Below are 14,791 nucleotides of genomic sequence, written 5' to 3'. Positions count from 1 at the left end.
AATTTGACCAGTTCCGGAGGGTCTATTTCGTGGACCTCCTGGAACTGGTCTACGGACTGGAGGGAGTCCGAGTAGTGTGTATGCAGGGAGTATTGTCGAGGCCACGTTATGTCAAGGATCTGGATATATTCTTACCATGTGTATGCTATATCCAAAAATTTCATTACTTCATACAGCATGTCCCACACACTTTTTCTTACTATTGAATACACCATGAATTGTCAAACTAATAGAGCAAGCTTATCTGCGAAAAGATCTAAACCTCCCAAGCACTTCCTTGTTCGTTTCACAAATATACATGGTCTCAATTCTAATCTCAACGATGTCCATTTCCACTTGCAGTCTGCCAAACCCCATGTACTTTTTCTGACAGAATCTCAGTTATCGGTTGATTCAACTACTGCTCATCTCAGATGCCCAAATTATTCACTGTATGATTCCTTTTGCCTCAAAGGTGGTACTTGTGCATATATCCATTCTGATATTCCCTGTCGGAGACCTGGCAATTTGGAATCTCCTCTCTTTGGACTTCTCTGGCTTAAAATGTCTCTACCTCATTGTGTCAAATTCATCTGTTGTCTCTACCGTTCTCCCAACTCCACTAATCACTTGGAGCTCTTTGACTTCCTCTCTTTGCAACTTGCCTTTCTCCAGCCCAACTTTCCTAACAGTGAGGTAATTTTCTTGGTGATTTTAATGTTCACAACTCCAGCTGGCTTACATTTTCTAGTCACACCGACCTAGCTGATCGAGATGCTGAGGCTTTTGCAATTACTAATGATCTTGCACAGATTGTTCATTTACCTACAAGAATACCAGACAATCCTAATCATACAGCCAACACACTTGATCTTTTTCTCACAAACAACCCTTTTAAGTACACGGTCGAAGTGAGAGGTCCTTTAAGTACTTCAGATCACAACTTGGTGATTATCTCTTCTCCAATGGAGCATTTATCTCATGGCTATTCCCAACCTTGTGTTGTTTGGCATTACAAGAATGCAAAATGGGATGACCTGCAAGATTTCTTTTCCTTGGTCAGATTACTGTTTCAAAACTTCTGATGTCAAAGTTTGCTCAGATCGTGTCAGTGAAATTATTCTTACAGGAATGGAATCCTTTATCCCAGACTCCACTTTAAAATCTCATCCTTTATCTATACCTTGGTTTTCCAATAAATGTGCTAAGGATGTTCAAGAGAAAAATGTTGCATATTGTAATTGGGCTTGTTTCTAATTCTTCAGTTTCATTTTCTGCCTACACCAAAGCTCGCAACAATTGTAAAGCAGCTATTAAACAGTCCAAACTAGGGTTTGAACAGGCTAAGAGTAAAAACTTGCTTCTTGCCCTAATAGTAGCCGAGCATTCTGGTCTCTTGCCAAACCTATTGGCCGCAACTTTTGCCCATCTCTGCTCTCACCTCTATCCAAACCAGATGGTTCTGTTGTCATTTCAGCCAAGGATAAAGCTGACCTGGTAGTATCCCATTTTCCTTCAACTCATGTATTAATGATCTTGGTAAAACACCTCCCACCATTCCGAACATGCTCCATTCAATGCCTCCTGTGGTCTGTCAAAAGGATATCAGAAGGATTTTGACAAATCTTGATGCTAAGAAAGCTCCAGGTCCTGATGATATTTCTTCACTTGTTCTCAAAACTTGTGCTCCTGAACTTACTCTTATTCTTTACTGCCTTTTTTTCACTTTATTATTCCAAAGGTGTTTTTCCTTCTGCTTGGAAATTTGCTCATACCCAGCCAGTTCCTAAAAAGGGTGACAAATCCCTCCTATCCAATTATTGTCCCATTGCAATTACTTCTACCCTTTCTAAAGTAATGGAGAAATCAATTAACCACCAACTCTTAAACTACCTAGAAACCTTCCGTCTGATCAACGATCGCCAGTATGGATTCCGTCAGTGTCGATCCACTGGTGATATTTTGGCTTATGTTACCCATTTATGGACTAATTCAATGGAAAGGTTTGGTGAAACACAAGTAGTTGCTTTTGACATCTCAAAGGCTTTCGATCGTGTTTGCCATAAAGGTCTTCTAAACAAGCTTCCATCTTATGGTTTGCCAACTGTTTTTAGTAATTGGTTATCCGGTTTTCTCTCTGATTGCTCACTGAGGGTGATCGTAGATGGTTCTCTGTCTTTTAACTTCTCGACTAATGCCTGTGTCCCCCAAGGTTCAGTTCTCTCCCCCACTCTTTTACTCTTGTATATTAATGACCTTCTTCCATTGACTGGAAATCCTATCTATAGTTTTGCTGATGATAGCACATTGAATTCTACTTTCCATTTTGAGAAACCTTGCCGTGCTCAATCAGACACAACTTCTCGAAAATCTGCTACCAATTCCTTAAATGCCGATCTTCAGGTAATTCTCCAGTGGGGCAAAGACAACTTAATTGATTTCAACTCTTCTAAAACTCAGTCTTGTTTTATATCTCGTAAAAAGGATTCTTCTGCTCCTATGCTTATCTTTAGTGACACTCCGATTTCTGGGCAAAATGATATATCTCTTTTGGGGATTACCCTGACTTCTAATCTCTCTTGGCACAAGCAAATTACAAATATTGCTTCCTCTGCATCTAAAAAACTTGGTTTTCTCTTTCGCTCTCGGCATTGCTTTTCTTCCAAACAGCTGTTCACTCTGTACAAATCACAAATACGCCCTGCCATGGAATATTGTTCCCACATCTGGGGAATTGCCCCCAAAACCTCTCTCGGGCTTCTTGGTTCCATTCAGAACAGGGCAGTTAGGTTAATTAATGATTCATCTCTAACAGAGTCTCTCCACTCGCTGTCTCATAGACGTACTGTTTCTTCTGCATTCCTCTTCTACAGATACTTCCATGGGCACTGTTCTTCTGAATTGGCTTCTATAATTCCTGCTCTCTCTTTCAAAACAGTCCAAACACGTGCCGCCACCAGCCAACATCCATTTACTGTCCAACTTCAAACTCACAGAACCAACTTTTCATCTTCCTCATTTATTCATTCAACTGCCGTTTTCTGGAACAACCTTCCTTCATACGTATTTCCTGAAAATTAGTCTACAGAAGTTCAAGTCCAAGGTCAACAAATATCTTCTTTCGTCTTCTCAACCTCTAACCCAAGCACGGTACTATTGGTTCTAATACTTCTCATGTTTGGGGTTTACATAAAAAAAAATTAGAATTAGTAGAGGAATATGATTCAAGAAAGCAAGGATATACAGCATCAGCCAAAAAAAAAAAAAAAAACTTTCCGTTTCACCCATACATTCTTTCCAAATGTTTGTCTAGTTCTGCCTTGAGTTTATTTAAGCTATCAACTTCCACAACAACAGATGGAAGTTTGTTCCAGCAATCAACCACCCACTGGCTAAAGGCAAATTTCCGCACATCTATTCAACAACTGTCTGATCTCAATTTCAGTTTATGCCCCCTTAGGTTTGTAATCTGAGCAATAGGAAGAATCCCATCAGCATTGAGCCTGCTCAATCCGGGGAGATTCCCCCTCAGTATCATCACCGTAACACTAGACTTTCTATGAAACATATCTTTGTCGAATGCACAAAATATGCAAGAGAACTCTAGAACCTTTTCACTACTGACATAACGAAAGACCCTCTTCAATCTTGGATAATAAAATAAATGTCTCAAACAGCATTACTTTTTTCAAAATGATTAATATATATCACCTCCTTTAGCTATTAAAAAAAAAATAATAATAATTTTGTAGTCCTAGTTATGAAATGATCCCTACCTGTAAGAATTAACATCCAAACTTACCATATGTATGGTGCACTATGGCCATCGATGCTGATGTGCCAAATAAAAACCTCCATATAACCAACCTGCTCAATACATTCAAGGCCTTATACACCTCGATCAGATTGCCTTGCAGGTGCCTACTCTCCAGACACTCCAGATATATCCCCAGGTATATCAGTAGTGGGGCATGGGCATGCCCCACTGATATACCTGGATTACCTTCCCTATTAACCCCATATTTCTGTCTTTTCCCCCCAGCCTTTCGTCTCCCTCTCTACTCTATATTGCCAGCGAAAAGCGAATGCCCCACAACGAAAAATTTTAAATGTCAAACTTGACACACTTGCAACCTCTTTCGGCCTAACTAGGTTTAGTGTTTATCCTCCCCCTTCCCTCCCCCATTTTTTACACACACATATATATATATATACCGTATTTCCCCATGTATGAGACGCACCTTTTTTCGAAAAATTTGGGGTCTAAAAACTGGGTGTGTCTTATACAGTGGTTGTAGATTTTTTTACTTGCATTTCCCGCTTTTTCGCGCTTGTTGTCGTTGCGCTCATTGTTTCACACTTGTTACCAGTATATTAGGTTACGTTTTGCCACGTTCTGCCCAGAAATGGCTCAGAAAAGATTTTCATACAGTGCTGAATTCAAGTAATGAGGAGTTGTATGAATTTTATGATGAATAAAACTTGAGTTCAATAACTTTATGTAATACATTTGTTTTCAAATTTCGGGCCCCAAAATTAAGGTGCGTCTTACACATGGGAGCGTCTTATGCATGGGGAAATACTGTAGGTCCTAACTGAAATCTCAGGAAATTAGGTGGCAGGACCTGCCAGAGTACTTATCTAAAAATACTGGTGTACCTGGTCTGCCTCCACGGGGCTAAGTGTGGGCAACGTTGGGCCTCAGTAGGGGTCCAGCGGCTAAACGGCCAGATGAACAACAGAACACAATGCTACACATGTACAATATCCATACACTTTTAAATCTTTGGCCATGCCAGCGAACTGGTACACCCACAATGAAAGCAATGCGGAGATGGGGGAACCCCTGGTGCCATTAGACGCTAAATACACTTTACACTTTTTTTCTCCAGACACTGCAATTTGTAGAACTTAAGCCTTTCTTCATAAGAGCCCTTTTCATTGTTGCCTTTCTCTGTAATCGTTCTAGCAACTCTAAATCCTTCCTAAATGTGGCTTCCAGACCTGTATGCAGTACTCGAAATGTGGCCTGACCATTGCCTTGTACAAGGGGATAATCATTTCCTTATCCCTGCTTGCAAAACTTCTGTATATCATTGACAAGACTCCATGACCTACTCTGGCAGCCTGTCTGCATTGCTTAGAAAATTTCATGTCTGACTGCACAATTACCCCCAGATCTCTTTCATTCTCCACTACCCTGAGTGTATCACCACCAAGTTGGTACATTTCTCTGTTGTTACTGCTACCCATATGTAGTACTTTGCATTTGTCAATGTTAAACTTCAGTTGCCACTTCTCAGCCCATCTGCCCAACTTCTCCAGGTCCTGCTGCAGCAGCATACTGTGATTACTAAAAAATAATACTGATCTAAATATGTGTATTATGTATGTATATGCAGAAGGGAGGCTCAAGTTGTTTTGGTTTCTTTGGTATTGATGCTGGTTATTCTCCTATAATTAAATTTTGTTTATTTGTTAAGGTAGATGTTTACCAGAAAAATATTAGCTTCATTTTATTGTATAACTGATGGCCTTGTGAGCCTTGGTTATCCAATAAATTTCATAATTATATACATTTATATTTGAACATCTTCAATGATCTAATTATGCTCTTTCAAAAACATTGCCTCCAATGGACATCTATGTATATAATTTTATAATCTTGTATGTACAGCATACTTTTAACCCTGTATATGCATATAATATAATTCAAAGTTAGATATGGTTCTTCTAAGCCCATTAAATTTTTCTGATTGACTTTAATTGTTTCCTAAAGCATCACTTAACTTGTTTGTTCTAATTACTTCCACTCCTCCTTTTGATATCCTTTTGCAAAAAATTTCTTTACCAATAAAGTACAGAGGTAAGTTTAAATTTTTAGATAAAGACTTTTACCATTAAAGTAAAGATGTTTTTAGCCAGTGGAATCAATTCAGATTTCCAACTGAATGACCCAGCTGGTAGAGATACAGAAGATTTTGCTATTACTATTAACCTTATACGACTTGTTCATTTACCTGCTAGAATACCAGACCATCCAACACACACACACACACACACACACACACACACACACACACACACACACACACACACACACACACACACACACACACACACACACACACACACACACACACACTGTTAAATACTCTTGTTTTTGCCATACCATTCAATACATATGATATGAGGTAAATTAATGAGTTAATGGTATTACAATTTTTATGTTAATGGTATTACAATTAGCATATCCGCGAATCTGTAATTGGGGAAAAGAATTGCTGTTTTCAGGATTTTGGTGCATCTACTTACTTTTGCCATCTGTTATGTATTCCAGGCCAGTTTGCGTATTTGTGTACATTTGAAAAAGTACAGTTATTCTGGGACCAGTTACAGTCCTTCAATGACTCAAACCTGATTGAAGAAGCCTCTAACAATTTCTCCTGTCTCTGAGAGAAATCAAACCTAGATTTCACGAAATGAGTGAAATGTGATGAATCCACTTCATTGACTGCCACATAATGTCATTGAAAGACTTGGGGAGGGGGAGTTTAATGAAAATAAATTTAATTTAATTTATATATTAGTTTTCTTAATTACTTTATTTTAATTATTACATAATTAAATAAACACATTAAGCCGTCTGAACTGTTTTAATGTTATCACTGATGGTGATAACATTAAAGCAGTTCAGAAATTGTTTTTGCATACAGCCAATTCTTCCATCTTAACTTGGTGCACCCATGTTTTTCGAGGATCTCACACACACATACAGAAAAAAGTTACCCCATTTAAAAATTGCAAGAAATTATTCAAAATTGTTCTTTTTGATGCCACCTTTATCTCGATCTGTTACAAATTGTGAAAATTCAACCTTTTTTTTATTAATTAGAAGTATATTTTTTTTAAAAATGAAACTACCTCTGCAGTGTTTTTGAACTCCCTTATTTGGGTGAGAAAAATATAGCATCCTTCTACAACTGGATGCCAGCCAGATTCTTCGATAACATGAAGCCAGCACGTGTAACAGTTGGAGGTGCTGCCATAAAATGTAAAACTAATGCCCTTAATAATTGGATGTGGGAGATGCTGCTAATTTTAAATTCATGTTTTTCAGCATGTTCAAATAATTTGATCCAGCATTTTTTTTATTTATTTATTTTTTTATTTTCATGACAGACATTTTTGTCAGACATAACTAACAGACATTTTTGTAATTTTCAGTGGGGAACCCAAATAAAATAGTTGTTGATAGGGAATTTTCAATGGACAGCTCAAATAAAATATTTGTTGATAGGTGTGGACTGAATAGATGACGTGCATGATATTGTTGAAATTGTGCGAGGTCTCGAAGACCCCATGTGCTGAGCTCCACGTTAATCATGGAATTTTATACAGATTACTACAGTGGTTTTCTGTTACTTTCCACATCTAACTGGAGCTGGTTTGAGCATTTTCAGGTAGTTAAAAACTCTGAAATAACTCATTGTGAGGAAAACTTGGCACCTTCACTTGAGATTATTTAACTCAAGCCCAAGTGTAGAGGCCATCAGAAATTCCTCCAGTTTGAGGTGAGACTTGAACCTAGACCTTTACAAACATGCTTGTGACAAAGCCACTAAACTGATGAGGAGGATAACTGCATTTTATAAAAAAGATTATTATTTATTAATTAATGAAAAAACAATTTATGCCATTGAGGGAACAAGTGCCAGTGAATTCTTAACTTATTTTGCAAACAGGTGGAGCATCTAATTGATGATGGATTTAAACTTAACAGTTATATTTAAAGATTTTACTCTGTTTTGTTAGGCAAGTGTAGATTATAATGGAAGCTGTTGGTTCCTGCGTGGATGTGTTTGATCAACTTCCTGTATAGAGTTTTGATTTATGATTTTTGTCTACTGTCATAAGTTTCTAGTGCTTTTGCTGTCAATATTTAGTGTAAAAGTGTAGATTATAGTATATTGAGGATATATCTGCAACTTTTATGTGGTTGATTCCATTCCCCTATTCCCTGGCCTGTTGGAGAAAGCTGTCAGAAAGATGAAAACAAGTATAGATTATAAGCTGTTAAAATATAATTCATTTCTTTTATCTTCTGTAGATACGTGAGATTATATGGACGGAAATTCTCAAAAGAAGATCACATCACTTTTATAAAGCTGCTATTTGAACTGATTACAATTCCTGAATTGGAGCTAAGTACAGTCACAAAATTTTCACAAGCTCTTACTCTTCTCTTGAAGTAAGTGAAAACATGATTATCTCTAATCTTTTGAAATTTTATAGTTTCCTGATGATGCTCAAGTTGGAAGGTTCAGAAGATGCTGTATAAAAAATTAGATATATACTGTTAAACATTACATTGCATTTTCTTTAGTGTATTAAATATTGAAATTTCATATTTCTGGGGTAATCGTAATTATTTGATTTGTTGTATACTGTGTAATTAACTTGAAGGGACCACTTCACTTGCCTTTCATTTTTAGTACCTATGCATTTTCTTCTGCCATAAGAAACTAGTACCTATGCATTTTCTTCTGCCATAAGAAACTAGTACCTATGCATTTTCTTCTGCCATAAGAAACAAACAGCTCTTATAAGCTATTTATATTATTAAAATTAGAATACCAAACTTTAAAAGACTAAACTAATCCAAGCAGTAGTAAAATTAATCCAAACAGATCTTTTTTTCATGCAGTAATAAACAATATTATGAATGATTCATTTTCATTAATAACATGAATTTAGAGGTTAGAGCACTGATGAAGGAGGAAAATAGCAGAGAAGTTTGTCTTTGCTTTTATTACCATTTATGGAAACTAGTAATATGTAAAGCACCTCACCAGTCATGGTTAAAAAAACACATTAAAAATATATTCACTGAAGGGGTACTGTAAGTAGGATCACCCACTGTAATGGGAGTAAGTGGACTGCACCACACGAATAAAAGCTGAACCGATGAATCCAGTCAACAGTAAATGTGTTAGTATGAGTACTGAAAGTATACTGAAATAGGATCACCTACCCTAATGGTAGTAATTGGACCGCACCACATGAATAAAAGCTCAACCAGATGAATCCAGTCAACAGTAAATGTGTTAGTATGAGTATTGCTGATGTGTTGTGCTACATGGGACTAGGCAGTAATATGGTGGACATCAGCATAAGATGAGATGTGTATCCTTCTCCAAGAATATATGTCTAGTGGGCTGCTCCTGACTTATTGTGCAAATGTATCAGGAGTGGCAGACTAGGGGTAGAACAACCTACCTGAATGAAATCTGTGTTCTGAAACTGATAGTGGATGAACAGAGCCATAGGTAGCTGCAGAATGCAATGTAGGACAGTCCAGAATACTTTTCAGTAGGATTGATGGATGTGGTATAAGAGTAGATAGCTGACTCAACGTCCTTTCCTTATTATTCACATCACAGACATTTGTGTCTCATCTGGTACCACAATTACAGTGGTTAGACAGCAAATGAAGATGGTGTGGTGGTTAAGGGAAAAAAAAGAAAAGACAGTGGACTTCATGTGCATGGTGCAGACAGTTCTGGCTAGTGATGGCAGTGTTGTGGCCTGCGGAATGTTTTGGTAGGTTTTAGGATATAGGTGAAAGAATGATTACAATGGGGATTTGTTGTGGCATCATTAGCCTTCCTGGTAGCTTAATCAACATGGTACATACTGTCTTTTGCTTGTTTGGGGAAGTCTGAGTTTGATTCCATTTACAAGTGGAGGAATTTCTGAAGTCTTTGGTTGACGCCTTAGCTGATTTCAAGCAGAGGGAGTAGGGTTCCCCCCATGATTTATTCTGGGTTTCCCAGTCTACTCAACATGCAAACTACAAGGTAGTATGAGTGATGTGCTCTGGTGCTGTTAAAATAATAATTTTTATTTTTATTGCGCCATCATTGCTGACCGTGTTTTCATCATTGTTCCTGCTTTTCCCTGATTGTGATGGCATCTTCAGGAGGATAATGCACTGTGTTGTTTGGCCAGATATGCACAACAGCAGTGGCAGTTCCAGGATTTTTTTTAAGGGGAAAAAATTTCTAATGTAAAATTTTTAGATTTTTCTGGGGAAGAATCCACATTATTTTAATTGGGGGGGGTTTAACCCCTACCTGAGACTGCCACTGTACGCCAGGAATTGTTGGTTGAACACTACAAATACTTTATTTCCTTCAGTGCATCTCCTTCCTTCCCAGTTCTCCTGGCTTAAACTCCATCAAACATGTGGGATGATGTTGAACATGCTGTTGTGAAAGTTGTAGATCTACCCTTTTCTAATGTGGGACAGTTATGAAATGCTGTACAATAGCACGGTAGATGCTATTTTCAAATGGGTTCAAGCACATTTTAACATCCCTCCAATGTGTTCAAGACATTCTGTGGTCCTTCGGAGACCCATGACTATTAGGTAGGTGACCCTGTTTTATTGTTATTTCAGTGTTTAAACCTAAATGTTGATAAAGAACAATTTAAGTAATATTGTAAGCAAGAATAGTGGTAAAATTTAATGGGAAAAGTAGTTATAATTTTATAACCATATGGATAAGAACAAGTGCTGAATAAATTTACAAAATTAAAATATGAATGAAAAAAAAAAATTAAAATCACAATGCTAAACTTATTAATAATAACATTCCTCTCCCTTATATATTCAGTCCTTCTTTAATGAAATATTGGTAAAAAAATGTTGAATTTTGCAACAATGATATACCCAGTTATCATCGTATGGAATAAGTGACCCATAGTTTAGCATGTGCATTTGTATATACTTTTTTTGGATTTGTTGTCCACCATATTGATATGTTTGGCAACATTTCAAACCTCTTTTCTGTTGTTTTAATTTTTCAGTTTCTAACAGTTCCATTTTCCTGTCATTGCCCATTGTTCTTATAGAGAACAGACTTCTCTGAATACTTCATCTCATTCAGCACTACACCTTCCTTCGCAGTTCTCCTGGCTTGAACTCCATTAACGTGTTGGATGAAGTCAATCACACAGAAGAAGTGCATCAACAAGACTATTGATACAAGCAATGTTCTTAGATGGCACTTGCATGTTTTAGAAGTGGAGTCACTTACATTTGTGACCAGTCAAGGAACAGAAAACTAAAATTGTGTGTGCATTGAAGAAAACACCGAGATTTTGGATGAAACGATTCAAAAAGATAGGTTAATGGCCACATATGCAATGATGCAAGCACTAGGGTATTGAAAAAGAAATGTAGCCTGGACTTGACTCAGTCTTATATTTTCATTTGGATGTAATGAAGAGATATCTTCATGGAAAACATGTTTTGAGTGATGAGGAGCTGAAAAAGACAGTGATAGGCAAGTTTTAACAGCAGGGGCCACAATACACATGTGAGTTGGAAAGAATGATGGCAAAAATGTATTGATAAAGTGGATATATAGAATAACGTATACAGTTAGCCCTCGTACGACATAGTAGTTTTTTTTTATAACTATCGGAAACTTAATTTTTATTAAAAATAGTAATAACTGAAAAAACTGTGATACATGTCAGATAATGTATGTTCATTTAATTTTTTTCTTTTTTTATCTCTGATAAGCACAATGAAACGAGAATGTTTTCTTTTTTTGTTGCAGAATATCTTCACCTTCTGAACTTCCTTCTGCAGCATCTAGATTTCATGTATCTTCTTCTCTCTTTAAAAAAAAAATCAGTAATCTGGGTTTGTTTGCTTTTGCTGGATAGATCTTTGTAAATTTCATGGTATGGCTGGTTGTGATGTTCTTAACCTTGGTGGTACTCTATTTCACCATGGTTGCTTCTAGGAAGTTTGTTGCTGTCATATTGACTTTCTAGATCTTCAGCATCTCTCTTAGCCAGTTATGAGGCATGGAGTTGAAGGCCTTGTGGTATTCGATATAGGCCATGTACAGGTTGTGCTGCTTCTTGTGGGTTTGCTCTGTAACTATGGCATCAGTTACATCAGTTACTATGGCATCAATTACATCAGTTACTATGGCATCAATTTCTCCTTGATCATCTCCTTGTATCCCTTCTGCTGCTTGACCTTGATGTTCTTGCTCTCCAAGTGGTCTGATACCTTCTTTGTTATGCAAGTGGTCTGATACCTTCTTTGTTATGCAGGTGGTCAGAATCTTGTACATCGTTGAGAGACAGGCAGTCAGCCTGTATTTTGCTAAATTTCTTGTAGCTTGGTTCTTAGGCTTCAGGTATGTGATTCTTTGACTACGAAACTCTGGGTGAACTGCTCGTCAAGGTGCTTGTGTTTGTGCAAGTGAACTTCTTGTGCCAGGATGTTATCTATTCCTGAGATTCACCAGTTTTGCAACTTCCTGATCAACTGTCATATTCCTTCCTCCCGAGTTTCCCTTTCTGTCATCTCTTATACGTCCTTGGTTTTTTTCTGTTCTAGTTGTTTCCAGCAGGGTTGGATGGTTATGCCTTACTTCACTGCTCCATATGTTGCTCCAGAACTTCTCGATTGTCTTCTGCCTGGGTGGGCCATTTCCACCTTTCCAATTTTGTCTGATATTCCTGTAGAAGTCTCTTTTTATTTTTTATTGAAGATTCAGTTGCTTGGGGAGTCCTTTGGGAGCTGTCTTTATATTGGCATAGTCTCTTCCTTAGTGTGACTAGGTTCTGCTTCAGTGTTGCTAAGTGTTCTCTGATTTTTGGTCTCATGTTTGCTGTCGACATTGGCTCTCTTGAGGATGGTCTTCACTTTTCCAGTTAATTTCGTACTCCTCTTACCCATTGGTACTGGATCAATTGGCCTATCTTGATCCTTAATTCTTCTATCTTCTGCTGTAGGCTTCGTTTCCAAGCTGGCAGTTCCTTGTTTTTTAATTTCTTCTGGTGTTGGTCTCTCTTTTCTCTTTCATTAATCCTAGTGGCTGCTATGGCAGCACAATGCACAGCTGGGTGAATGGCCTCCAGTGTTGCACTGTTGTTGTCTAGATGTGTTATTATTTGCCAGTTGAGGTGGTCTGTGACTCTCCACAGGCTTCTCTTTCTTCTCTGCTTCGTTACCATGTCAGTCTTTGTGGGATCCATTCCCATGAATTCTTTTCAGGCCATTTTCCACTCATCTTCTGTTCTGGATATCATGACCTCATCTCTTTCCACTTCAGCTTATTATTCTTATACAGGGTGTTTCAAAAGTGATGTGATCGTCAATAATTGAAAGGTGAACTGTACAGACTACAATATGCAAAAAAAGCCCAGTAAACATAGGTCCTTAAGTGAATCATTTTCGAGATGTTGCACATTTCTAGTTGGGATCCACCACTGACTTGTTTGTTTAGGTTAGCTTATGCTCATTCTCTTCCTTTCCCCTCTCTCAATGCTCTGAGACATAGTAGGCATACTAGTACTTGTCAAAGGATAGTCAACATGGAAAGAGGTTACAGCAGCAAAGAGTATGCGGACATGCACTTCATGTATGGTAAAGCCAACGGCAGTGCACTCGAGGCTGCACGTTTGTCCAAGAAGCATTTTCCAGCCGAAGGCAGCCCAACAGGTGCACATTCATCAGGGTACATCAACACCTTAGAGAGCATGGGTGCTTCACACGTGGAGTATGAGCAGGTAGGCCCAGAAGCATACCTGATGTTGAGGAGGTGTTAGAAATAACATCCTGTAACATCTGTAAAATCCTGTGGTGTTGAAACCAAAAATTAAAAATGTATTATCTTATGTTTAATAAAACCACCCTTAGCAAAGGATTCACAGCTTTTTGCTAAACTAATGCTCCCATAGTCAGTGGCAGATCTTAACAGAAAATGTGCATTATCTCAAAAATGGTTCATTTGCGGCCCGACGTTCACTGGGACTTTTTTGCTTATTTTAGTTTGTACTTTTCAGCTTTAAATTATTGACCATCATTTTTGAAACACCCTGTATATGTATATATTAAAAAAAACCTTTTTCTCCTTTATGGGATTTTTTTTTTTTTTTTGTCCTGCCCCGTGACGGGTTCTGGTACCAAGTGCATGGAGTCATTGGTTTATATCCAGTTACTTTTATTATTGTTATTCTTGTTTGATTGAGGAACTCTTATTATCCTACAAATGTTCAGAATTTCAGCTTTCTGGAGTTCATGTAAGTGTTCTTTGGCAGGCCTTTACCGCTAGATTCTTATGGTGCATCTTTGGCACTATGCTGGTTGTTGATGCTGTGATTGGGATTGTCATTACTCATTATTATTTTTTATTTTTTGATTTAGTACTGTATATATTTTTTTTTGGTTAAAAAAATATAGAGCTCAGAAATTTTATTTGAAGAATAATTTTAAGCCAAGGTAATTTTTAGGTTGTGTTTTTAATTTCTCCTATTCTTTGAACATTGAATTAATATAAATAAATTTTGTACTGGTATCAAATTGTAAAGTCAGAGAGAGAGAGAGAGAGAGAGAGAGAGAGAGAGAGAGAGAGCACAAGAATTTGCATGAACCTGCCCATTGTTTATAATGGTTAGATATTATTATATTGCAAAATTCCTCCACACAACTGATTGGAGTACTGAAAGTTTATTAACATCTTCACTGCAACTTCTGTTTCTTTCTTTATAAGACAGTTATATTGGTATTATTCGCTTTTGTGTGGTGAAACCATTTTAGTAATTCATGCTTTGAGGCAGCATGGCTTCTTTTTATGCATTTAGTTTTTCAATTACCTGTTTTTTGATTGCATCATGATTTTTTAGGAGACAGATATTGATGCATTTGAATTATTTCACACATTCTGTTTACAGTTTCTTCTTTCATTCTCAGTGCATATGCCTTCTTTCAAGTTTTTTT

General features: G+C 37.3%; 1 protein-coding gene across 1 annotated transcript in view; it reads left to right on the top strand.

Annotated features, from left to right (window-relative positions):
- Positions 1 to 14,791, top strand: part of LOC150076901 (proteasome activator complex subunit 4-like) — a 514,513-nt gene that overhangs the window by 43,153 nt on the left and 456,569 nt on the right. Inside the window, exon 2 of the mRNA XM_090386346.1 lies at positions 8,090 to 8,230. Coding sequence (XP_090242472.1) covers positions 8,090 to 8,230 — 141 coding nt within the window. The remainder of the gene's footprint in view (positions 1 to 8,089; positions 8,231 to 14,791) is intronic.

Source organism: Mastigoproctus giganteus, chromosome 12 (assembly GCF_048544385.1).
Source record: "Mastigoproctus giganteus isolate SK-2022 chromosome 12, ASM4854438v1, whole genome shotgun sequence".
Lineage (NCBI taxonomy): Eukaryota > Metazoa > Arthropoda > Arachnida > Uropygi > Thelyphonidae > Mastigoproctus > Mastigoproctus giganteus.
This window is presented reverse-complemented; position numbering and strand designations above follow the sequence as displayed.